This window comes from Amblyomma maculatum, chromosome 1, assembly GCF_055883805.1.
Source record: "Amblyomma maculatum isolate TAMU_Amacu chromosome 1, ASM5588380v1, whole genome shotgun sequence".
NCBI classification, from domain to species: domain Eukaryota; kingdom Metazoa; phylum Arthropoda; class Arachnida; order Ixodida; family Ixodidae; genus Amblyomma; species Amblyomma maculatum.
Window position 1 is genome coordinate 288,600,211 of NC_139344.1, and position 27,879 is coordinate 288,628,089.

General features: G+C 47.7%; 1 protein-coding gene across 1 annotated transcript in view; it reads left to right on the top strand.

Moving 5' to 3' along the window:
- LOC146206774 (uncharacterized) overlaps positions 1–27,879 on the top strand; it is a 197,270-nt gene that overhangs the window by 39,474 nt on the left and 129,917 nt on the right. Inside the window, exons 8-9 of the mRNA XM_084575576.1 lie at positions 27,030–27,064; positions 27,124–27,390. Of these exons, the coding sequence (XP_084431702.1) occupies positions 27,030–27,064; positions 27,124–27,390 (302 nt within the window). The remainder of the gene's footprint in view (positions 1–27,029; positions 27,065–27,123; positions 27,391–27,879) is intronic.

The window sequence follows — 27,879 nt, forward strand, 5'->3', positions numbered from 1 at the left end:
ACCGCGCCAAGCAGAGCATAAACGGCCGCCATTACCTGATGTATAAATAAAGTTTTGCTTGTTACACCGGTGACGTCTACCACAGTGGGAAACAGCGCCAATTCAGCACGAGTGCAGTAGATAACGGCCTAATGCTGAGATAGAAAATCCCCGCCCAAGATGACGTTGTGAGAGCATCATGAAAGAACGATGAGGTCAATGATGTAGAGGGCGCTCTGAATATGAAATCTCGCTGTACAGGCTGCCGCAGGGTATATGAGCTGCGAATCGGCGGAACGCAGCGCGAAAAACCATATAGCGGCGTCGCCACTGCGCATCTGGCGGCACAATTTTTCGCTTAGCACGGACACAGCAGCACCGGTGTCAGCAAGGGCAAGAACATTGATGCCTTCCACGGAAACAGTTATCAAATTCGGCGGCGAAAAACGAGGGCTTCGATCTTCCGTCGAAAACACAGTTCCTGCCTCCGTAACTGGGATCACTAGTTTACCTGCGGCGGGGTTGAACGACGGTGCATGGGAGACACCGAGCGGTGACGCGGAGATGGAGATCGGCAACGAACAGATGGATGGAATTCGGGGTCGATGGGCTCGGAAGTAGGGGTTCTGGTATAATGCCGTGGAGGCGGGTCGTAAGCGTATGCTCGGTGGTCGGCTTCGTCAAAAGAAGCCATGACGCGGTGGCGGCAGTGACGCATCACGTGTCCAGCGATGCCACAGGCGTAGTAAATTGGCAAGTTGTCTGGTGTTCGCCATGGTTGGAAACGTTGGGAGCGCGGGCGAACAGCTGGAGCGGAGATGACTCGAGGGGGGGATCGAAAAGGAGGAATCACTGGGGTTATAGGGTTATTTCAGCGTAAGTAAGCGGCGTTGTAACAGGATGCGCAGCAGCAGGAGGCGCTGCAACTGCAGGGACTGCAACGGGAGGACGATGGCAAACTGACGGCATGGCCTCGGACACTTGCTCTCGGATCAGATGTTGAAATGTCGGTGCCAGATTTGATGGCGGGTTAGAAACAGAGGGAAGCAGCGACAGCTGCCGGACGACCTCTTCACGGATGAACTGTTGGATCTGGAGTAGGAGAGAACGGCTGACTTCTCTCGTTACGTCGATGTTATTAAGAGTCGCGGCCTGTGTTGAGGACAGCCGAGTGGAGACTCGCCCTCGGCGCAGTTCGTCATAACTCTGGCAGATATTGATGATCTCGCTGACAGAGGTAAGGCCTCTGACTGCAAGCATGTGAAAGGCGTCTAGCTTAATGCCCTTAAGCACATGCTTGATGCACTCAGTCTCTGTCATTGATGCACTGACGTGCTTGCATAGATCGAGGACGTCTTCAATATAACTGGTGAACCTTTCATCGAGCTGTTGGGTGCGAGAGGAAAGACGCTGTTCAGCGCGAAGTTTGCACATGGCCGGGCGCCCGAAGATGTCATTAAAAGATGTCCTGAAAGCGGACCAGGTGGTGATGTCCAATTTGTGGTTTTTGAACCAAAGGTTCGCCACATTAGTCAAGCAGAAAACGACATTTGTCAGCTTCATGCCGTCGTCCCACTGGCTGTGAGCGCTTACCCGTTTGTAGGAGGACAGCCAGTCCTCCACATCATGGTCGTCCGTGCCACTGAAAATGGCGGAATCTCGTTGACAAAGTGCATCGGGACAGGTTGCGGGTGGCGAAGCGGTTGGTTGGATGGTGTTAGCTGGCATCGCGGCAGCGAGGGTACGGCTCCGTAGCTCCAGGATCAGTCCCCAGACTCCACCACGATTGTAATGAGCTTTATTGCAAGGCGAGCTCGTTTGCTAGGGCTAGGTTCAGGCTTGCAGGTAGGCGCTGGCTCGAACAACAGGTGCGCGCGTCTCGTGCCGGCGGGCTGGCGCCAGGTCTTTTTCTTCACAAAATAAATAAATAAATAAATAAATAAATAAATAAATAAATAAATAAATAAATAAATAAATAAATAAATAAATAAATAAATAATCCGTTTTGCCATTCCTGAATGTTTATCACGGGCGTACTCCAAAGGCCCCTGGCCGGTAAGCTACGCCTCGCAGTGGTTTCTCCTCCGCTGTCCTCCTCAGTGAGGCGGCCGATACGCTTTCCGACATGATGGCGAGTAGTGGATTCCACTGTAACCCTGCGGTGCCTTCTCATGTGCTACACTGCTCGCGTCTTTCTTCGAACGCGACCAGAAGTGAGCATCCAATTTAGGAATGCTGAAAGTGCACTCCTCCTTCCCATTCAGATACTCGGGATGATCAATCCCCAACAACGTGTCGGTGTCTGCGGCGACGGGAGTCGCGCGTCTTTCCGCTGCTTCCCCTTTTTACCTCAGCGGTGGATTAAAGGCCGCTATAAGGTCACTTTTTGGGCCGCTCGAAGGCGCATCCGCCCAGGTCCTAATAGGGCGGACGGAGGCATGCGTCCTCCGTCCGGCTGCCGCATATCAAGTTGGTCAACTTCAACTTTTGTACGCATCGGTCGCATGCGTTCTCGGAGGCGCATCGCAAACTCCTCCTACTTTTGCAAAGATGGCCGTTCGTGAAGCGCCGACCAAGCGTACTGCGAAACAAGGCCTAGGTGGCATCAGCTGATGCCTGTCGCTGAGATATACTTCATGTCGCCATTGCTCGTTTATTACTATTATTGAAAGCGACTTGGAAGTTTGCCTTGCCCTGTGCGCAAGTATCGAGTGACAGTTCCCCCAATTGAGCTGGCCTGCATCGAGTTGTAGAGTGTATGTCAAACGGTACTGCTTCACAGTTGCGGTGCCTCGACGTGTTTATTTGCAGCCGTTTGTGATTACTGCAAAATTTTCACGGCCAGCATCAAGAAGCAGCTTTTCGTAGTGAATTAATTCCCCGTGGGTGCAGTCAGTTTCATAGCAGCGACAATGGGAGTGCAGCGAAAGTGAAGGAACGCCTGCTGTATGTCAAGTTGGTGAAATCGCCTGCAACTTATCTGTTACGGGTGAAAATCTCACCTGCGCAAGCTCTGTTTTCTGAGTGTTGAAATTAACTTTGAGCTGTGCTGATAGTCGCATTCATTCGTGCTGGCAGCGAACGCGAGCGCACGATGTTCATGTTACGTGGTGATCACTGATATCAGTCATGTTTCGTGTGTGCTGGGCTTCAGAACTGCCGTTTGTGTGAAGTGACCTTTCTGAAAACTGTGTTTTACGTGCTTGAAATGATTTTGACTGCACCGAGAAGCGTCGGGAAGTCGGCACCAATCTTCTGCTTGGTGCTTCGTGAAGCTATGGTTGCTTGTTATCGTTGCTTCGTGTGATGTCTTGACTGATGCGTTTATTGAAATTAATCGTTTTGCTACGAATTCTCTCATTACAACCGTGTGCGGACGGCATTGTTGTTAGTGTTCTTGGCTTTTTATATATAGGTATGAGTTGTGGGCACACAACCACGGTGAGCTCATAACCAAGTTTTAGTGCCGAGAAGAAAAAAATAAAAACTTGACATTCTTGTTCTGTGAATAGAACAATTACCGTAGAATTGGCTTAAAAGGTAGGAAGGTCTGCAAGATTTTTAGGACAAGTGTAATAGTTTGGGCAGTGTTATACTGCACAAAAAATGTATATATATTGACACAATCTGAAATGAATTCCATCTTATGTGTTATTCAGTTCCCCAATTGGATCAGTATAAGTGCAGAGGGATGAAAGTTTTCTGCACTTTGGACAGGACAGTCCTCATGATGCGCTCATTAAACAAAAACACTGTGAGCCATAATAACAGAGTAAGAGTATCTGCAAACAAGATCTCAGTAGAAAACCACCTCCACGAAAGTGTATAGGGCTCCATGAATTCAGCTTTATCATGCGGCTCACAGAGGATAATGTGACCCCTGAATAGCGTAAATAAACATTGGGATGCAAATACATGGCGCAAGAGAAATGTTTACATCTGGCATGCCTTAAGCTGCATACATAACTCTTCATGGGAATGATGAATGCTGGTACTCTCAAGTGTGACTCAAGGTGGAAAGAGTTTAGGGATATTGATAGCAGGAATTAACGAGTAGAAGGCTATTAAGTATGTAATACCTCTGTCACACGAACACTTTCGATTCTCATTGAACTCGATCTGTCTTCAAATCGTGCAATAGAGCCCAAGCCTGTCTGTCTACTTTCTGACGCGACTACAGAAGCATCGGCACCACTCAGTGGCTTGATTCTTGATGAAGTATATTTCTTGCGGTTATAGCATAATTATAGCAGGCCTGTATTGTCTGTGCCACATCTTTTTCTGTTTAATCATTATGTTATGGGCGCTGGCATCATGATGGTGTGCCGACTGCACTGTTATTTGTCTTGTCTCTCTGAAAAGGGTACATATCTACGATGGGTATCAAGGGTTAGGTGCTGAGCCAAATACAAGAGGTGAGATTCTTATTCCAACAGAGGACATACCGTGTAACCATGTTCTTACTCTTGTTCTATTCTTGTCCCAACAGAACAAGACACCACCAAATATAGTAAGGCCCATCATAATACTGATATGCATTGGACAATTTTATTGTGCAGAATTTAAAAAACAATGTACAATATCAATGAATTTTCAAACTGGCTAAACATTCTACCAGTTGCAGTGATACAACAATGCAGGTACTTGCACAATTTTATCAGGGAAGGGCTCTTGATCACACTGAGGGGAAGATGAATTCAAATAGTGAGTTGCAACTTGTTTGAAAATTCATCTTGCTTAAGATGAATTTTCAAACAAGTTTCTTTGGGACCAAACTGTGAAGGTGCTATAGTGTCAACCCTGTACGGCATGATGATGATTCGAGTGAGATCATGTCGCACAACCACATTACCGTTCACTGCTTTGAGATGAACAGATGCTTCGTGAAAATATTAAATGCTGCTCCTTAGTGTAGCAAAAAATGGAAATGTCTTGGCAAAAACCACATGTTGAGGAGTACCAGAATGAGGGGGATAAACGTTTATTTTCCGCTTCAAACACCACTATACTGGTGGCACAAATGCAAGGTGCTACAACTGGGGACATGCATATAACAGCTTAGGCTGGCTGCTACAGACAGGCAACATTCATTTTTCGTTCATGGTCTCGCATGCAGACATGTGGCCTAGTTGAATGTCCCTGGCTTCAACCAGTGCAGTGCCGCATTACTATCAAGAAACACAAACAGCCTGAAATCTCAGAAAAGCCATGTTACATATATCTAAAATCACTGGAGTGCTTCCAAGTACACCACAGATATGGTTGTCAAGTGACAATTCATGCAGTTGCGTCAGCATGTACCTAATTAGCAATCTTGAACTGACCAAAAGCTTGGTGCGCCTCACGATCCGCGCACACAGCTCCTTACAGCATTTTACATGTGTCCTCTCACAGCAATGTACTTCTCTTTCCCTGTTGAACTCACTGGCCTGTTTTTATAATGTCCTCCTAAATGAAGCTGGCACAGTATACACCCAGTGCAAAGGACCCCTTTGTATGGCAAATTCTACAAAGCTTGTCTGCACATGCAACACTGCACAAGTGTGAATTGAGACTACAGTACAAGGCTGTATACGGGAAGAAAACAGAATTGCAATAAATGAGCAAGAGTAGTGATTTGCCATCTGATCTATTTATTCAATTTGTGGTAGAAAAGAGCCCCACAATATGGTCATCCACACTGCTCAAAGGGAAAACAGCAATGTCTGTTAGTTCACTAAGCGCGACCATCACCTATTTTTTCAATGTCGCGAACACGCACTGAAAGTAAAACGCATATCATGCCACACTTCTTCTTTTGCGATCTCCTTCATACCTCGTACTATCGTTGACTGGAATAATCTACTTTCACATATCGCATCAGTGAACGTTTCAGGACCTTCTAACCCAAATGTCTGTCTAGGATTACCCATTGATTGTGACACATGCTGCATTCAGCTGTCTTTGTTTGGTTTTGTTTCAGCGGTTATATTAAGCCTCTAATGCACTTTCTGTTCTCCTTTCGCGTGAATTATAATGTGTATTACAGGTTATTTTTTATACTTGTGTTTTGTTCTCTATTTTTGCTTTGCACCTTGGTGCACACATTTTTGTTTTTCTATTCTTGTGTGTGAATGCTCGCGTTATACCCTCGACATAGGGCCCTTAGGGGTTCTTTGAATAAATAAAAATGAAAATAAATGTACGTATCACTGCTGCATTACAGCAGCACCTCCCTCCCTCCTCGGATACTTGGGGCCTATGCGGTAAAGCAGACAGGTTCTGCCAAGTGTGAAACTGCATCGACTAGCTTCTATACATTTTTATGGGAAACGAAGTGGAAACGAAAAGCACAAAAACAAGGTGCACAAGCAGCAGTAGTGCTGGCCAGTGTTATTTGACGCAGCCTAAAGGCCTGACGAGTGAATGAAGGGAAATGACAAGTACAAAAGTGGCAGTGGCAGAGAAGGAAATCAACACACTACAGTGCAGGCTGGAACGCATCCTCAAAGCTTCACAGGAATTTGTGCATGAGCCTGGAAACACATAAAAAGAAATATCGAAACACAGTCGAAAGAACAAAAACATAGGAATACAATCAGGAATGCATATAAAATTTCACCTACACGCATCTAACACGTGACAGAATGACAAATCATACAGCATGAGTTCTACAGGCGAGCAGAATAATGGTGGGTGATCTAAAATCAGAACTGTTGAACCAGGCGCAAATTAGAACCTTCCAGTGGCAGGGAAGTGAGGGCACTGTTACGCATTCAAAAACCTAGCATAAGATGACCAATAAAACGTCGCAAGAACGCGATCACAGGAAAAGAAGAGGGATTGATTCTTGTGGTCATGTCCTTGCGTCGTTCCATTGGTCAGTATGAACCCACTAACTCTAAAGCAACACTACTACAAGCATAAGATGGTTCACACGTGTAGCATCCTAGCGGTATGTTTCCATTGCAAGGCAGATAATATCTGAGTTACTAAACGCACACATGGATTAGTTGCAAATGGCTATTACATATGCATGTGGCCTCTGCCAGTTATGTAAAACCTCACTAGTCCATACAATTACATTCAATGCTTTTGTAGAAACAGACACTCTGGCGAAGGATCCTGCAATGGTGGGCCAAAGCAGCAAATGTGTTCTTTACGATACACCCGCAGTTTGGTAATATTTTAAAATGACCCAGAAGTTACAAAACTACAATAGATATATTCAAACATAGGTGGCATTGAGGAAAAAAGCACTGCCAGTTTCAGTTGATTAAGGGAAGAAGCGTAAGTGCAAAATGAAGCCGTAATTTTAAACAGTTCAACGTTGGGCATCGCCAGCATTTTTTTAATCAGTCTCAAATAGGTCGAGTGATTGTCAACAGTCATAAGCCTTTTTCTTGAATTGATAAGATTATCCAGCAGCTCATTATACGCAATGTGAAGAAGATGGACCTCTTCGCTTGACATTGACAAAAGAGCAGTCGGTGGAATTGTTGTCGTGCAGATCATCGTGCTGGTCTGAATCGCCTCGCTTCCTCGCCAACCTTGACGCCGTCCTCGACGTGTAAATTGAATCTTCTCCTACATTTGGTGGAGGTGCGGCTTGATGCCCTTGCCTCACGCTAGAGCTTCGCACCCACACGCTAGCGGCAATTCGCATGGCCGAAGACGAACGCCCACCAACCGCCCCGATGACCCGGCCGGTCGTTTGCTCTGGCTCCTTACGCCAGCGAGACCCTGCACTCTTCAGTGGGACTGACGACACCGACTGTGACGACTGGCTCGCTTCATACGAGAGAGCGAGTTCGTACAATAAGTGGACGCCACAAAGTTAACGAACGTTATCTTTTATTTGACCGGAGTTGCCAACCTGTGGTATCGTAACCACGAAGCCGATGTCACGAATTGGGACTCGTTCAAAGTGAACCTTAGCACCGTGTTTGGTTGTCCTGCTGTACAAAAGCTCCGCGCCGAACAACGCCTGCAGGATCGATCACAGCGGCTCGGTGAGACATTTACAAGTTACATAGAAGATGTGCTCCAAATGTGCAGTCGCGTAAACGCTCAGATGTCCGAGCCACAAAAGAGAAAGCACATCCTGAAGGGCATGGAATATGACTCCTTTCAAATGTTAACATCGCGGGATTTGACTACTGTTGCTCAAGTTGCCAACCTTTGCCAGAGCTACGATGAGTTGCGCAAGCAGCGCATTCCTCCCTCGACAGCCTTCCGCGCCTATGGAGTCACTTTCTAGCCTCTCCGCTACTTCTAAGACCTCCTCGCTGCTGCAGCAGCTCAAAGACGTCATCCGGGAGGAAGTTGCTCGCCAAATATCTCTACTGCCCACAAACTGCGAGCTATCCCACAATTTGGCGCCCCTTCGACAGGTCATCGCTGACCGCGTGGCGGGGGCCCTTCCATCTGTCCCTCCGCCAGCGCCCATGCCACAGATTACGACTACCGTTCAGCCCCTCGCATACGCCGACGTCCCTATCGCTACACCAATGACATGCGCCACCGCTCCTGTCGCACCACTGAAGTACGCTGCCGTCACTGCCCGACCTAGGCCACCTGCTACCCTTTGGTGTACGCTACGCCTCTAGGGCCTGCTCAGGAATTTCGGCATGCTCCACAGCCATTTATTCCACCTCGAACGTAGATCCGCAATCCTTGGCGAAGGAGTGATAACCGTCCCATCTGTTACTCGTGTGGATTTGCTGGCATATTGCCAGGTACTGCCGAAATCACGCTCCCGACAAATTTCTGCCGCGCCGAATTTCAGCTTCCTAGCAGCCGCCCCGAAATCAGTACGCAGCAGCCGATCCATCTGCATGTTCTGTCGCAAATGACCTTGCCGCCTATTCTCCTCGCCGCCCAACTTCGCCGCGGCGCCGCGTCGCCGCTCCCTATCTCCTCTGTGACGGCGTCCCAATCTTGCTCAAGAGAAAAACTGAAAGCCGCAGTTCCTGAGGCGAAAACTACGCCACGAGCGAACTGTCAAAGGCCTCACGAATCTCCCGCAAATTTTCTTGAAGTTTCTTTTGAGGGCGTTGTAGTACTGGCTCTGGTCAACACCGGCACTGCTGTTTCTGCCATGGCTGCAAGTCTGCCATTCATTGCGCAAAGTCGACACGTATTCCAGGATTCTTATTATGCAAGGCAAGTGCCCAGCCTGTAGAGCCTATATCGATGTGCACCGCTCGAGTCATCGTTCCAGAAGTTGTATACGCCATAGAGATCGTCGTTTTGCCATCCTGCTCTCATGATCGTATGTTGGGTGCCCGTGCCGAACTGGAGTTTTTTGCGCTTGACGAACTGTCACCGGACGTTCCTTTTCCCAAAGTCGTCGTTGCCGAAGATACTGATCTCCCTGCCTGCTCTTTCGCTCTTGTGTTCACCGTTCGTGCTTTTTCCCGCAGTACCGATGTACTTTTCACCCCATCGCCTACCTTTCCAAACCGAAAAAATATTCCTTTACCTTATTGCGTAATTACTATATCTGCTGACCTCACCGGGCCGTGGATTTCTAATCCGTTCTCATTTCCCGTATCCCTGCGTTGCGGTGAATGCCTCGGTACCATCCAGCTCATTGATTTTATTCTCACCGGTGACGCAACACCCGCTTCGCAGCCCGCTGACTTGGCTGCACTCACTCCGCCTGTTCTCGCACTGGACGAGACGTCTGCCGATGGTTTCTTCCACTCCATCGATGCCAGTCTTCCTGAGCCTGAATGCTCTGAACTTCTCGCACTGCTTCATGCGTTCCGTTCTTCATTTGACTCTCACCAGCTTGCTTTGAGCAGCACATCAACTGTTGCTCACCACATTGACACCGGTTCCCATGCTCCTCTGCGTCAGCGCCTCTATCGAGTGTCTGCCATCGAGCGCCGAGTTATTGAAGCCCAAGTACACATTAAGCTTTAAAATGGGGTTATTGAGCCTTCTAACAGTCCCATGGTCCTCCCCTGTTGTCCTGGTGAGGAAAAAAGATGGTTCTCTTCACTTCTGCATTGACTACCGTCGCCTAAACAAAATTATGAGGAAAGACGTCTACCCCCTTTCGCGTATAGATGATGCATTGGACTGTTTACAAGGTGCTGAACTCTTGTCTTCGCTCGATTTACGATCCATTTACTGGCAGGGGCCCATGGCTGTGGAAGATCGCCCTAAAACCGCATTTGTCACCCCCGGCGGCCTCTTTGAATTTACCGTCATGCCTTTCGGTCTCTGTAATGCCCCTGCTACATTCGAGCGTATAATGGATACTATACTGCGTGGCCTGAAGTGGAAGACGTGCCTCTGTTACCTTGACGACATCGTGGGGTTCTCGCCGCACTTTGCGAACCGACCTCTCTTGCCTTAAGCAGGTCTTCACATGTCTTCCCAACGCCGGTCTGCAGCTTAACTTGAAGAAGTGTAGTTTCGCTGCTCGTGAGCTGACCATTTTAGGCCACGTTGTGTCCAAGGAGGGTATACGTTCTGATCCCGCCAAACTGCGAGCTGTGACTGAGTTTCCGAAGCCTACTACCATCAAGCAACTAAGGAGTTTTTTGGGCCTGTGCTCATACTTTCGGACTTTTATACGGAGCTTCGCTTCCATTGTCGCCCCGCTGACTGAGCTCCTCGGCAATAACTGAGATATTTCGCTATGGTCTCCAGCATGCGACGACGCCTACAAATTTTTGCGCCGCCTCCGCCCCGCCCATCCTGCGCAATTTTGACCCTCATGCGCCTACCGAAGTGCACGCAGACGCCAGTGATGTCGGCCTCGGCGCTGTGCTTGCTCGGCGTACCTCTGGCATTGGTGAATACGTAGTCGCCTACGCCAGCCGTACTCTCACGAAAGCCCGAAGCGAACTACTCTCTAACTGAAAAAGAGTGCTTGGCCATTGTCTGGGCACTCACAAAGTTTCGCCCTTACCTTTACGGCCGTTCTTTTGATGTAGTCATGGACCATCATGCCCTATGCTGGCTTTCATCGCTCAAGGACTCCTCCGGTTGCTTGGCATGATGGGCTCTTCGTCATCAAGAATACGATATCTGTGTTATTTACTGATCTGGCCACAAACATAAAGACGTCGACGCTTTGTCTCGCTCGTCGCTTCCAGCCGACCTTGCGAGCCTCTCCGTCTTGGACTCCGTGGAGTCTTCGATCGACGTCATTGACATGCCTGCCTGTTAGGTTGGGAGCCTCCCCCTCCTCCCCTTGCTCTCTGACTTGGTCCCCCTCTGTTGTATGCGTCCGGAGGGTCGCTCCCCGGTGAAAGAATGGCCATCGCCGGGGCGCTGAGTCTTTTGTGTCGAGGTGTGCAACTCGGACGAAGACAAGTGAGCCCTTCTGTTTCTGAGAATTGTGTTTTATGGCCCTCGAAGATGCGGCGAGTGGATGCCCCAGAAATGGAGACGGGATGGGGACCACTACTACCGCTGCTGCTTCTCCGACCGCACGTGTGGCTCCTGCTGCGCGATGCTTTTGTTCATTGAGTGCTTTTTCGTGTCGGCCGTGGGGCTATAGCCATGTGCTTAGACGCTCGACGGTTTGGAGGAGGCGCGTGGTGCGGAAAAATAAAATCAACTTCGTTAGCTCCGACATGCCATTCGCTCATTTAGGTTGGTCTAAAATTCTCGTATTGGCTACCAGAAGTGGGACTGTGATTGATGTGTAGGAGGTGCCCCAGAAACCTGGGAAAACTGACTTCAGGGGATGTTTTGGCGCGAAATGGAGAGAGCGCGCCGGGTCTCGGCCGCCTCTGGACTGTCATCGTTTTAGCTGCCCTGTACGTCTTTGGCCCTGTCTTGAATAAACGGCCTTTATATTGAAGAGTTCTCCAACTTGCAACGTGTCGCCGGACGAGCGGACGAAGGTGCTTGGCGCTCTTCGTTCGACCGACGCCCTATGCGATCATCGTCACCGTGATCCCTTCGACAGTCAACACCCAGTTCGCAATTTACTGGGGCCGTGACCAGGATCGTCCGAGTGGCTTACTGCGAAATTGGAGGCAGCACCTGCTGGAAGCGTGACTGGGCCCTTGTGAGAAGTACCGTGGACCAAGCTCCAAGTGAAGCGGCATTCTAGTGAGCCCAGTGAGAGATCTCGGGAGTCAAGGCTCCGCGATAGCGCCGAGAAGTGGCGGAGGAAATGAACAAACCGCGACCGATGAAGCGGAGCGCTGCGAGAACGAGGCGACGGTTTCTGGACTGTGCGGCACCTGTGGGGACTTCGCAACGAGCCTGCGGTCATTGGTGGACGTCGTACTCATACCGGCCCCTATGACGCAACCTGCTGCGGCGCTACGGGGCAAGCTTCATGGTCGACAGCCCGAAACTGAGTGAGTTTCTCCGCTCTCACTTTACCTTCATCGGCGTGTGTGCATGAACCGCAGAGAGTAATGCGGAATGGCTGCATTTGTCTGGTGGAGGGATTTGGACTGTGAATATGGCGCTCGGTGCGCACCGATGTCAGAGGCTGAGGGAGCCAGAGAGAAGGAAAGAGGCGACGTGTATATTCGTGATCTCCAGCGCCTGTTAGCGATAGCCGAGGAAGAGCTTAAGCAGGAGAGGAAACGGATTGAGGAAGAACGTTCATGGAATGCGGCGCGTACGCTACCGAAGACGACACAGACGCAGGCGTACCCTTGCATATATAGTGCTGGTCAAGTGCTGTTCGAGGTGACCGGTAACGAGGATATCCACGATATCCAGCGCCAGTTAGCCATAGTCGAGGAGGCGCTAAGGCAGGAAAGAAAAAGAATTAGGACGAGAAAGAGCGCACACGGAGGGCGGCGCGGGAGCCACCGGAGCCGGCGCAGAATCAGATGTGCCCTTGCGCAGTTGACGCTGATCAAGAGCTGACCGAAGTGATCGGCAACAAGGATATCTGCGATATCCAGCGTCGATTAGTCATAGTCGAGGAGAAGCTAAGGCAGGAGAGGGAAAGGATTCAGGAGGAAGAGTGCTCACGAAGAGCTGTGCGTAAGCCACCGGAGTTAGTGCAGACTCAGACGGAGAGTACAATTGTGGGATCGATCACAGATGCTGAGAGAGAAAGGCAGTCCTCTATTTCAGAGGTAGATGTGAGCTCTACTGGGGCTCTTCGGAAAATTGCCACCATTGATCAAAATGTGCAGGCCGACACCTGTGAGGAAGCCGAACAGGCTCATGATGCTAAGGACGCTAATGAGAACGATGACATAACCTGCATGAACAGCGCGAGTTCTGAGGCCGACTTTAGGTTTCCGACCTTGGCGGCAACGTGCGAGACAGGCTGCGGCGAAAGCGCCAAAGCTCTAACGGTGACAAAACTAGTACCGGCATCAGACAGGCTAGCGGTGCACCTGAGTGGGCGAGGAGACTGACTCAGAGAACTCCGGGTTATGTGAAGCTACAATGAGCGCGGAGGTAGATGATCGCGGCCCTGGCAGTGGCGACGGAGATGGTCCTCTATGCTCTGAGCGCAGCGAAGTAATATCGCCACAGATAGCAGTCGGCTATGACCAGAATTGCGACCCCCGTGTACATTTGCGTAATGGACGGATAGCAAAGCTACAGACTCCTGAGAATGAACCGCTTGAGACAGTCATGATCACTTCAGAGAAACCCTTTGGGTATGTTCTTGGTCAGGGTTTTGTAGTAGGCACGTGTGTGCCGTGTACACAGTCGACTAGCGCTTTCTACGATGTACGAGAGCGACACTGCCAAGATGCAGGAAGCATGCGATTACGTTGCACGCTGCGGCTCGTCTGTGCAATGCGAGTCGGACCAGTCGAGGTGTTCGATCCTGGTGAATAGTACCGAGCGCGTAAGGTTCACAGTCTTTGCCCACTTTGCCACTGCCAGCTTGTGATGTCTGTAAAAGTGGCCTGCGGCACGCGCTGGGGCAGTGAATGGGAGTGGGGGAATGTTGTGTGTGGATCCAAAAGACTGAACGCGGAGCGGACATCAGTCATTCATGTGCGGGACGATTGTCTTGTGTGTACCTTTGGTATTTTTGCTTACATCACGAAATGCGCCTGAATATTATGGCTTTTTGGATGATTATTGAACTTCATATTGACCGGGGAGTGAATATATGCTTCATACGTGCTGTGTTTTGATGCTGTGTTCTGCATGTTTGAAAGTGTCGTGATAATGTCTGCAGAGCTCGGGGAGCGGCCCCCAGTAGCTTTATACGCTTGGCTGTGTCAGTCACTATTCCTTTTCGCGGAGGGGTGATTTTGTTTTTCATATTGGAGTACGGCAAGCGTCCCCCCCCCCCCCCCCGATTCTTGGCAGGAAGGTGTTAGGTTGGGAGCCTCCGGCGCCTAACAGTTTGCCGGCCGCCCCGGTTCCCCCTCCTCCCCTTGCTCGCTGCTTGGTCCTCCTCTGTTGTGTGCGTCCGGCGGGACACCCCGCGGTGAAAGAATGGCCATCGCCGGAGCGCTGAGTCTTTTTTGTGCGACTCGGACGAAGACAAGCGAGCCCTTCTGTTTCTGAGAATTGTGTTTTATGGCCCTCGAAGATAAGGCGCGCGGATGCTCCAGAAATGGAGACGGGATGGGGACCGCTAGTACCGCTACTGCTCCTCGAACCGCACGTGTGGCTCCTGCTTTTGTTCGTTGAGTGCTTTTCCGTGTTGGTCCGCGGGGCTGTAGCCATGTGTTTAGATACTCGACGGTTTCGAGGAGACGCGTGGTGCGTGAAAATAAAAACAACGTTAGCTGCGACACGCCATTGGCCCATTTAGGTTGGTCTAAAATTCTCGTATTGGCTACTAGAAGTCCCCCCGCCGGGGTGGTACAGTGGTAAGACGCACGACTACTGTCCGGAATACCCGGGTTCGAGCACGACCTCGGCGGCTGCGTTTCAATGGAGGTGAAACGAAGAGGCGTCCGTGTGCTGTGCGATGTCAGCGCACGTTAAAGATCCCCAGGTGGTCGAAATTACTCCGTAGCCCTTCCCTACGGCTCCTCTTTCTGTGTTTCCACTTTAACGCCCACCTTCCTCCCTTCACTTACGGCGCGGTTCAGGTGTCCACAGACACAAGTGTGACAGATACGGCGCCTTTCCCTTCCTGTGAACCAATTATTATTATTATTATTATTATTATTATTATTATTATTATTACTACCAGGAGTGGGACTGTGATTGATGCGTAGGAGGTGGCCCAAAAACCTGGGAAAACTGACTTAAGGGGATGTTTTCAAGCGAAATGGAGAGAGCGTGCCGGGTCTCGGCTGCCTCTGGACAGTCATCGTTTTAACTGCCCTGTACCTCTTTGGCCCTGTCTTGAATAAACGGCCTTTATATTCAAGAGTTCTCCAACTTGCAACATGTCGCCGGACGAGAGGAGGAACGTGCTTGGCGCTCTTTGTTCGACCGAAGCCCTATACGATCATGGTCATCGTGATCACTTCGACAGTCATCACCCAGTTTGCAATTTAACTCCGCCGAACAACGTAAAGAACCATGGATCGAATCTCTTATTGACTACCTTTCCAACAATTCAGCAATACCCCTTCACGCGACCTTCGCCGTGAAGCTTCCCACTATGCGATTGGGGATCACCTCCTTTACCGGTGCAGCTACAACTCAAGTGGACGGAAATGGCTCCTCGTTATTCCGCGCCATCTACGGACTCAAATATGTACAGCGTTTCAAGTCGATCCGCAGTTCGGCCACGCCGGAGTTTTGAAGACTTACACTCGAAACCGTCTTCGCTAGTATTGGCGTGGTATGTACAACTCGGTTCTTAGCTACGTTCGATCGTGATTCACTTGCCAACGGCGCAAACCTGCCTCAGACCGTTCTGCTGGTGAGTTATAGCCTCTCACATGTACGCTTAGACCCTTCGACCGCATTGGAAATTACCTTTATGGCCCTCTTCGGTACACAGCTGATGGTAATTGCTGGGCCAGTGTCGCTGTCGCCCACCTGACGCGCTATGCAGAAACCGCCGCGCTCCGAGGTGCAACAACCCGAGATGTGGCCGGTTTCTTATCGAATCATTCTCCGTCACAGTGCTCTTCATGAATTGCTCAGCCACAGAGGCCATGCTTTCTTATCTGAGGTTGTTCAAGCCCTGCTCGCTCAGTGAAAAATCATTCACCGGACTTGCACCACCTTATTGACATCGATCAAAAAATGCACCACACTTCGAGCCCGGCTCACTAGTGTGGCTAGGGGTTCTATCCGACAGCTCCGGCATCTCAACAAAACTAATCTCCAAGTATCATGGGCCCTACCATGTCGACCTGCGAACAAACGGCCTCACTGAAAGATTTAATCGCACCCACGGTGACATGCTCACGACGTACGTCGGATTGAACCACACGAGCTGGGATATTGTCCTTCCTTATACCACATAAGCGTACGACACTGCTACGTAATCCAGCACGGATTTCTTTCCGTTCGTCTTGTTTTATGGTCAGCATCCATCTGCACCTCTTGATACTGTCTTCCCCTTCAACCCTGACCCATCAGAATGTACCACAGTTACCGAAGCTGCGCAGTACGCCGAAAAATGCCGCCAGATTGCCTGGACGTTCACGACCGACTCTCAGTGGCGCCAAAAATATCGCCATGACATCGATCAAAAAATGCACCACACTTCGAGCCCGGCTCACTAGTGTGGCTATGGGTTCTATCCGACAGCTCCGGCCTCTCAACAAAACTAATCTCCAAGTATCATGGGCCCTACCATGTCGTCGAGCGTACTTCACCAGTGAATTACGTTGTTGAGCCGCTTACGCCATCTTCCGATTTCCGACGCCGTGGCCGCGAGACTGTACATGTGCAGCGCCTTAAGCCATTCTACGATCCCATTGTATCTTCGTCCCCTCAAGTCGCCAGGATGGCTTCTTTTTCTCTGGGGGGCATTGTGAAGAAAAAGATGGACCTCTTCGCTGGACGTTGAAGAAGAAGAAGCAGTCGGTGGAATTGTTGTCATGCAGATCATCGTGCTGATCTGAATCGCCCCACTTTCTCGCCAACCTCGACGCTGTCCTCAACGTGTAAATTAAACCTCCTCTTACAGCAATAACAATATTGACCTAGTAAACCTCTTGCAGTTCAGTGCTGCTTTACTTGCCGCTGCGTCTTATCTTAGCATTCGTTACTTCTTATACGAGCCACCGAGAACAAAATGTCTGGGTTCGCAAGGTATTTAGCCTCCCATGGCAAGGATTCCTAACATCCACACACACTCACTTTCTTCCAATTTCTTTTTGTTTGAAAATTCACAGTTCCAAGCACAGCTTTCTTTCTCGGAGGAGTTTTTAATTCTCAGAGGTGATTTTTTTATTTGATAAAACAAGGTGCAGTTTTGTCATGACTCTTTTGGAGAACTGGACTGTGTGTTTACGTGCCACTACAACTGTGTTCTTTGAATTGTATTGAGGATCTATGTATTCCCTCCACGATAAAATTGATGTATGGGCTTGCAGTATATTTATGTAAACAAAGCAAAGGACTCGGGTAGATAAGTACACAAGTCATAAAAGTACATTTTTTTCACATTCACCGTGAAGTCAAAATTCCATCACGTCTGCATGCTGACCTGGCAACTAAGTGACATGCCATTACACTTGATCACTGTTTTACATTACCCCCTAGTCAGTTTACATCTACAAATGGGAGTCCTTAGCTAATGCAGGCAGTGGGGGCTTAGTATCAACTTCTTGGTGCCAACTGACCACTACCGCCGTGCATCATTATTCTGCCATGCAGTGTCGCAACTTTTCAGTGCTTAATCTTAGCTGGATTGTTTTTAGGTATAAAAAACACTGAAATAAAGCTACAACAGAAGAATAAAACACTCATTCCGCACAAAACATAAAATATCTACACATTTGTACTTAGAATAGTCATTGCATATCATGCAATGTTTCGAAAACATTATGGGCTCTTCATCGACAGCAGCACAGTTGTGCCACACTACTTGTTTATTTGTGCTCAACACTAACTGTACAAATATTTCAGTTGACATTTGGCTGGTAGAGGCAGTCACAATTGCTAACAATTCTTCTGAGTACCTGCCGCAGCTGAGTAGATTGAGCTGTGTTGCATGCTAACACTCAATCGCCAGATTTCATTCGCAGCTTTCTGTTTCTGAAACGACAAAAGCAGCGCACACACATGAAACATAAGAAAACCAAATAGCATAGGTCAAGAAAAGGAAGTTTATACTGCACTTGACATGAAGGCACTTATTAGTATGGAGAAACGGTGGTATTATGAACTGGGGGAATGCAAATTGTAGTTTTCCAACCCAACTGATTATGAACAGAACGGTCTTGCTGCCTAATCAAATATGAACAGTACTGAAAACCAAACTGAATACAAATAAAATAGTTGAGCAGTTATTTTAAATGTCTCTGAAGAAGTAAACATATTACTTTTTACAGATAATTTGAACATGCACAGTTTGAATCATTTGCTATGGTATCCACATTTTAAGATCTGTCACTGTCATGAACCGTAACATATTTTCTGTGTGCATCTGCATCCCATATGCAACACTGCAACTGTAGGTTGCAGCCAGAAATGAGGTTTACGTGGCGAAATGAGATTCCTGCCACCGGGGAGAAATGCGCGGCAAATAGTACTTCTGTACATGTTACAAATGGTGCACATGTTTGTTTATGCTTTGCAGTCTTATCTTCTCAAAGTAAAACAAACTTGTTATATAATGCATTCAGACTGTAATATCGGGTGAAAACATGCCCCGCTTCTACATGTTTGCCGCGAGGGCTATCTTAAAGTGAACGCGTGAACACAAGCAGGGGAAATATGAATATATACACTTTACCTTTGAATGTATACGTCCGGGTGTACTTGAAACAATTCTTGCCGTCTTCTCCCCTCAGTACTAATGCAAACACAAAGTAGACGGCGAAAGTAGACGCCGCTGGCGCGTACGTACGTATACGTTGGATGATTGCATCGCCGGCGACTTAATTGTCAATTCATACTGTTTGTGTTGTATATGCAGGGGCTCAATAATTCTACAGCTAGGGTACAAATTAATTTCATAGCCTACGAGAGCCACTGTGCAGAGGAAAAATTTGCTCAAACCGGTGCCGGGCCGCCACAGGCAGTTTCGACGTTCGAGGCAGCGCGCGCCGGGCGCTCCAATCAGAGCGCTGGAGTCGTCCGCCTCTGTCGCATGCACCAAAAGCGACCGTATAGCACCCTATGCGCCTCCTGTGCCAGAACGCATCCGCCAACTGGTGGAAGGCGGATTGTCGCAGCGACTCTAAAAACGATCGGACGGCGGCCTTGCCTGTGTCGCATGAGGCCGCTGTAGTAGTTTCTTCTGTAATAATTTTATTTCAGTGTCTTTCATACTTAAAAACAATCCAGCTAAGAGTAAGCACTGAAAAGTTGCGACACTGAATGGCAGAATAATGATGCACGGCTGTAGTGGTCAGTTGACACCAAGAATTAAATACTAAGCTCTCACTGCTTTGCAACAGCTAAGGATTCCACTTGTACAGGAAAACTGTAGAGGGGCTAATTGTAAAACAGTGACCAAGTGTAATGGCATGTCACTTAGTTGCCAGGCCAGTATGCAGACTTGATGGTAGTTTGACTTGACTGTGAACATGAAATACTATACTTCTATGACTTGTGTACTTACCTACCCGAGTCCTTTATACTGCAAGCACATATATCAAGTTCATTGTGGAGTGAATACACAAATCCTCAATACAATTCAAAGAACAGTAACCAATTGTAGTGGCATGCAAACACAGTGCAGTTCTCCAAAAGAGTCATGACAAAACTGCACCTTGTTATATCGAATAAAATATCTCCTCAGAGATTTCAATACTCCTTTGAGAAAGAAAAATGTGCTTTGGACTCTGAACTGTCAAATAAAAGAAAAATGGAAGAAAGCGAGTGTGTGTGGATGTTAGGAGTCATTGCAACGGGAGGCAAGGACTTGCCTGCCTTGCAAACCCAGATGTTTTGTACTCAGTGGATCGTGTAACAAGTAACGTTTGCTAAGACACAGAGGCAAACAAAGCAGCACTGAACTGCAAGAGGTTTACTACGTCAATATTAGAATTGCATATAATGAGAAAGCTGCTGGATAATCTTGTCAATCGAAGAAAAATGCTTTTATTTACTGTTCATAATCACTTTGCTTGTTTGAGACTGATTAAAAAAAAGCTGGCGGTGGTTGCATTTGGTTGCATTTTGTACTTAGGCTTATTCTCGTATTCAGCTGAAACTGGCAGGGCTTTTTTTCCTCAATGCCACCTATGCTTAAAAACCCATCTAATGTAGATTTCTGCTTTAAATTGCTCATCTAACTGAATTTTGCGTATTTACAGGAACATGGAGGCTGCTATGTCATTTCACAATATCACCAAGCTGCAGGTGTATTGTAAAGAACGCAATTCATGCTTTGGCCAATCGCTGAAGGATCCTTCGTCAGGGAGTCTCTCTCGACAAAAGCATTGAATGTAAATGTATGGACCAGTGAGGCTTTACATACCTGCCAGAGGATGCATGCATATGTAATAGACATTCGCAACTCATCCATATGTGCCATTTCGTAACTCAAATAGCATCTGCCTTGCAATGGAAACATGCCGCTAGGATGCTACACGTGCTGACCATCTTATGCTTGTAGAAGTACTTGCTGTAGGGATAGTTGGTTCACACTGACCAATGGAGCTGCGCAAGGACATGATCACAGGAAAAGAAGATGGACAGAGAGAGAGCGCCTTTCAATCCCTCTTCTTTTCCTGTGATCGTGTTCTTTTGCCGTTTTATTGATCATCTTACGCTGGGTTACCATTTCTTGAATGCTAACAGCGCCCTCGCTTCACTGCCACTGGAAGGTTCTGTCTTTGCCTGGTTCAGCAGCCCTGGGTTTAGATCGCCCAACCAGATTCTGCTCACCTGCAGAGCTCATGCTGCATGATATGTCGTCCTGTCACGTGTTAGATGCATGTAGGTTTCTATATGCATTCCCGATTGTAGTATTTTTTTGTCTGTGTTTCAATGATACCTTTTAGATGTTTCCAGGATCATGTAGAAATTGTTGTGAAGCTTTGTGGATGCGTTCCTACATGCGCTGTAGTGTGGTCATTTCCTTCTCTGCCATTGTCATTTTTGCACTTGCGATTTCCCTTCATTTACTCTCCAGGCACTTGGGCTGCGGCGAATAACATTGGACAGCCCTACAGCTTCTTGTGCGCCTTGTTTTTGTGCTTTTCGTTTCCACTTTGTTTCCCATAAAACTGTATAGAAACTAGTCGATGCAGTTTCACACTTGGCGGAACCTTTCTGCTTTACTGCGTAGTCCCCAAGTAGACGAGGGGGGGGGGGACTGTTGTAATGCAGCAGTGATACACAGTGATATGCGCGACATATAATAGTGATGGTCGCACTTTGTAAACTAGCAGACAAAGGTGTTTCCCCTTTGAGCAATGTGGATTACCATATTGCTGGGTTCGTTTCTATCACAAATTGAATAAATAGATGAGGCAAAGCACTACTCTTGCTCATTCATTGCAATTGTGCTTTCTTCACGCATGCAGCCTTGTACTGTAGTTTCACTTCTTCACATTTGTGCAGTGTTGTTGTGCAGACAGGCTCTGTGGAATTTTCCATACAAAGGGGTCCTGCAATGGGTGTATACAGTGACAGCTTCATTTAGGTTGACATTACAAAAATAGGCCAGTGATCTCAAGAGGAAAAGAGAAGTACATTGCTCTGAGAGGACACAACATGCTGTCTGGTTTTGTGTTCCGGAGTCGTGAAGCGCATGAGCTTTCAGGCAGTCCAAGATTGCTAATTAGGTGCATGCTGACGCAACTGCATGAATTGCCACTTGAAAACCATATCTGTGGAGTACTTAGAAGCACTCTAGTGATTTTAGGCATGTGTAGCATGGCCTTTCTGAGATTTCAGGCTGTTTGTGTCACCTGATAGTATTGCTGCACTGCTCTGGTTGAAGCCAGCAAATTCATCAAGGCAAAGAATATTTTATCCACATTTCTGCATGCTATACCATGAAGAAAAAATGAATGTTACCTGCCGGTAGCATCAAGCCTAAGCTATTATATGAATATCCCCAGTTGTAGCATCTCGCATCTGCGCTACCAGTACAGTGGTCCTTGAGGCCAGAAAATAAATGTTTATCCTCCCCATTCGGTTCTTCTCAACATTTGGTTGTTGCCATGTATTTTGCACTTTTTTTGCTGCACTAAGATGCAGCATTTAATGTTCTCAAGAATTATCATGGTCATCATGCTGTAGAGGGTTGACACTATCGAACCTTCACGGTTTAATCTCAAGGAATCGTGTTTGAAAATTCATCTCGCTCAGTTGCAACTCATTATTTGAATTAATCTTCCCCTCAGTGTGGTCAAGGGCTCTGCGCTGATACAAGTGTGCAAGTACCTGTATCATTGCAACTGGGAGAATGTTTAGACAAGTTGAAAATTCCTTTCGGATTGTACATTTTTTTCATTCTGCACTATTATATTGGCCAATTCATTTCAGTCTTATAATGGGCCTTACCATCTTTCTCAGCCATTTATTTGGGGCATCTTGCTCTGTTGGGCCAAGGGTAGAACGACAGAAATCAGTTGATTACACGGCATATGCTCTATTGGGACACGAATCTTGCCTCTTGATTTTAGCTCAGCACCAAACCCTTAGTACCCATCACAGATATGTACCCTTTTCCGAGAGACAAAAAAAAAATAACAGTGCTGTCGGCACACTATCATGATGCCAGCACCCACAATATAATGATAACTCAGAACAAGACGTGGCACAGACGAGACACGCTTGCTATAATCTAGCTACAGTTTCAAGAATTATACTTCAAGAAGAATAAAGCCACTGAGTGATGCCGATGTTTCTGTCACATCAGAAAGCAGACAGTGGAGATCATTTCATTAATGCAAAATAGTTTCCAAAAAGGTCCTATCGCACCAAAAGCTGTTTTCAAGCACACAGTACACATGAGCCACGATAAATATTTATAATGGACATGTCGCAGGGACAAGGCCGTGTATAGGTCACTACACGGAGAGGAACAAACGCGATTACATGCCCAGATGGAACTTGATTTCAGCATTCAGAAAGCATGATATGCGTAGTGAGCTGTTCAAATTAATGAAATACTTTTAGGCAATATCAGCCATAAAAGCAATCAAGAAGTAAAAATACAAAAAAGATAAATGCATCAATGAGATCATGACATCTGCAGTAAACCATGGGTGCATGTTATTGCCTTTGTGATAAGCATTTTTTTTTTGCCGTTCATAAGACAAGGAGGGAAATTTATGTCACACGACAATATTTGCAGCCAAATGTATTGCTGCTGGTCGGCTGTTCACAGAAATGTACGTGACGCCTCAAGCGCTTATATGTGCAAACCGCCTATCTTCAGAGTCCAGAAGCTTGCGAGATGCTATTTTCTGCAGATCTACCTTTAGTTTTTCATTATAATGCACTTGAAAGAGCTGTGGTGGAACCAGGTGCAAGGATATTGTGGAATTGAGTGAATGCAGGAACCCATTTCTTAGCAAACAGAGGTCACCTTCTCCACCTTACACCTCTGTGACGCGAACACTTGTGATCCTCGTTGAACACGACCTGCACTGAGATTTTTAAGAAGGATAGAAGCATCAGGTGCTGATGGCCATTTTGAATGACCACTGATAAGTTTCCTTCGCCCGCTCTCGAATGTGCTTGAAAACAAAACTCGACAGCGCTTTAGGAATAGCTTCGATCCAAGCTGGCTCGGGCTCAATTTCGAGTTTAATGCAGATTGATTTCAATGAGTAAAGTGTTGGTGGGACAGAAGTACTGCTCACGAATTCCTGCTATGGGTATCAGTTAAATCTCTGCTCCTTGAGTCGTACTTGAGCGTACCAGCAATCATGATTCTCATGAAGATGTAAACATTTGTCTTGTGCCATGCAATTGCAGCTCAATGTTTATTTATGCTGTTCAGAGTTCGCACTATGCTTTGTAAGTCACATGACAAAGCAGAATTCAGGGAGCAATATACACTTTCGTGCAGGTTGTTTCCTACTGAAAGAACTCGTCTGCAGATACTCCTTACTCTCTTATTATGGCTCACTGTGCGAGTTCTTTTCAGCGAAAATATTATGAGGACTGTCCTGCACACAGAACAGAAAACTTCCATCCTGCTACCCTCGTACAGCTCCAGTTGAGAAACTTTGTGAATAACACATAAGATGACATTTCATTTCAGATTGTGCCAATATTTACATTTTTTTTCTCTACCATATAGTCTGTTTCACTTTTCCTAGAAGTCTTACCTTCCTAGCCTTCTCAGCCATTTCTACAGTGATTGGTCCATTTACCGAACAAGAATGTGAAGTTATTTTTTTTTTCTCGGCACTAAAACTCGTTGAAGAGCCCGCCATGGATGTGTGACCACAACTCATGGCTATATATAAAGTGGCCAAGAACACTAGCAACAACGCCGTCAGCGCACGGTTGTAATGAGAGAATTCGCAGCACAGCGATTAATCCCAATAAACGCATCAGACAAGACATCAGACGGAGCAACGATGACAAGCAACCATTGCAAGACATACTTCACGGAGCATAAAGCCCCAGATTGATGCCGACGCCCCGACGCTCCTCCGTAAAGCCAAAATAGGTTTGCGCACGCAAAACAGCTTTCATAAAGGTGACGTCACATCCACGGCAGTTCTGAAGCACAGCACACACAAAACACGATTGATATCAGAGATGGGCACGTAACACAAACAACATCGTACGCTCGCGATCACTGCACCCAGACGAATGAATGCGACTAGCCCAGCTGCAAATTCACATCAACATTCGGAAAACAAAGCATGCGCAGTGAGCTTTTGACTCGTACTTGCAGGCGATTTCACCAACTTGATAAAACAGCACTCGTTCCGAAAGTATCACTTTCGCTACACTCCCACTAATTGTCGCTGCTATGAAACTGTCTACGCGCGCAAGGAATTAATTCACTGCGGGGAGCTGCTTCTTGATGCTGTCCATGAAAATCCTGCAGGAGCCACAAACGGTTCCAAATAAACACGTTGAGGCACCGCAACTGTGTAGCAGTAGTATATGTTCTGTAGGTTTGACAGCCACTCGTCAACTCGGTGCAGGCCAACTCAACTGGGGGAACTGTCACTTAACGCTTGTGCACAGGGCTAGAAAAACTTCCAAGTCGCTTTTAATAATCGTAATAAACGAGCAATAGCGACATGAAGCATTATTATGCTTCGTCGACAGACACCATCCACCCAGGCCTTGTTTCGCTGTACGCTCGGTCGGCGCTTCGCGAACGGCCATCTTTGCAAAAGTAGAAGTTGCTTGTGCGATGCGCCTCCGAGGACGCATGCGAACGGCCGGCTGAAGGTAGCCTTTACATTGATTTTCTATGGCCGCCAAAACCATTTGCTGTGAGCGCGGAAAGCATAAGTAAGGTGCGGCAGCGCGAAGCAGGAATGGGCCATATTCTATCAGCATTTTCGGGCAACCTTTCACTTGTGGCTTCAGTTTTTCTGGATTTAAAAGGAAAATGTCATTCACTTAAGTGTTGTTCGTTACTGGCGCGCAACAGATGGCGTCATTTGATCTTAAATAAAAGTGCGCGCGTTCGATGCGAGCCAAATTCAGTTCCATAGTACGTATAACCTATTAAAATCATGATTACATTGCATGTGCCCATGAGATGGAGACGAACTAGTAGGCTAATTGGTTTGATATGCCTATATCGTCACGAAGGACAGACAGAGAAGACATTGTACTGCTCTTTGTGGTGTCGCCTTGGTCTTTTTGTGCAATGTGATTATATAAACTGCTCGGCGTATGCCCCATGCCGGAATCCGGCATATGACGACCTAATTTTTCCGTGCTACACAGAATACTGCCATGTCCTCCGATTTTCTAGCAAAGTGCCTGGCCCTCTTCAGGCAGATGTCTAGTTCGACAACGCTTGTTGGGCGGATGGAGACTTTCTGGATAGCCAGTCATTCCAGGCTTGAGATGATGAGTGGAAACAGCTGCTGTGCAGCAGTGTCTCTATATGTGATCTTTATTTTCTGTGACTGATGCCTCAGGAAAACCGACTTCCCTCGCTCCAGGTCACGAAACCGATAGTCCAGCTAAATTTCTTCGCAGGCCAGCGGACGTGCCAGCTGGTTTGCAGCCACTCTAGTGTTCCCAGAGCTTCAGATAATTCGTTGATCTTCACCAGTGCGGCTTTATTGCAGCTTGTATCGTATCTCAGCTGCCCGCATCGTTCTTATAATGCGCGTTGTGCATGCGATCGCTATACTCCCACAAGCGCCAGTGAGCTGCACACTAAGCAAAAAGCCTACGCTGTATTCAGTACAGGTAGCATACAGAAGAAGGTCCTCTGGCGTGTTAATTAGCGCTCTAACTGCGCAGGTACCCTTGCCGGGAGACTGGAAATACAGGCCGGAATAGAATATTGAACGTGCGTTACGCTGAGAAGGTCCAGTGCACTTCTTTCTTTCAAGCTGGCAGTGCGTAATGCGTACAGGAAGACTTAAAGAATGATTCTCTGTGGTATGACTATGGTCACAGACAACGAGTGGGTCTCTAGAAGCTAAGAAAGTCATTTATTGCAGTGCGCATCTAGGCATGTGTGGGTCTGACTGATGGTACCAATCATGCACTGCTCATTTAAAGTACTACTTATAAGAGGTCGAGATTATGGGATAGTTTCTTTTATTACTGTTTCAGCTCGTTGCTAAAAGACGAATATATCACTGATATGTCAAATTCATGCTTTAAGCTCCTATTCTGTAATTTCTCAAACCTTAAATGCTTAGCTATAATGTAATTCCCACTGTGCCTGCATTTCTAAGCTATACAGATGCGGCCTACAGCAGTTCTTTCGACAGGAACGATTATATGTGGAGCTACCTAGAGAGTTGGCGTCACATACCTGTCTTTCTGTATCAGCCACTAGAAGACAGTTTGGTTTCTCAGCGGCTTAATGCCTTTCGATGGGCTGCTGCTTTTTGTTTTTTTTGCAGACCACCTGCGTCGCGTTTTCACCAGCCCGAGAAACATAGCGCCTTCCTTCCCGGTGTCCCGACGAGTCCTAAAGGTCGGTTCTCGTGGCGTACTCCACGCGACGGCGTCTGGAACGCATTACGTGCTTCGCAGGGCGCTTGGCGCTGTACCAGGTGTGTCTGTTGGCGGGCGGCGGCCGCGACTGCGTGGGTTCGCTGGAGCTGCCTCTAGACCAGCCCGTCACGCTGGCCGAACTACGCGCCGCGCTCAGGCACGCCCCGGACCCGGCTCTACGGGAACTGGCTGCCTCGTCGCGCTTTGTTACCGAGGCCCACCGGCCGCTGAGCACTGGCGAGGAGGCCTCCTGCATCGTCCGGCACGTCTATCCGTCCCGTGCTGTCATGCTGCGTGACACGACGGGCAAGTGCTTCGTACTAAGCTCACATGGCCATGTTCTTCACACGTCCATCTTCCCTTGCGGGAAGTGGTCGCTGAGGTCACCTATTTGATACTGCTGGCACTGCGCCATAGTACCCCCAATAAGAGCGTCCCATTCTGAACTGCCAGCTTGTTCGCTCTTCTTTACTGCATCGTTGCGGGTTCTACAGGCGGGTTGGGACAGCCCTGTTTGATATGAATCAGCTTCAAAATACAGTGCAACAGCCGAATATCTCAACGCCCGCTATCAACGCGCTGAAAGAGATTTGCGACTGGGCCTATAGATATCGTATCACCTAACAGTAACGTCCAATGTGTTTGACATTACTGCAGTCTTTCCCACCTCCTGTCAGTAGCCATCTGGTTACATCTGGTTTCTAGACAGTGGCGATCTTGGATCTATTAAAAGGAAAGGAAGATCTGATTGTTCAGGTCGAATAACGCTCTCGCTGCTTTCAACGACTCCGCAAC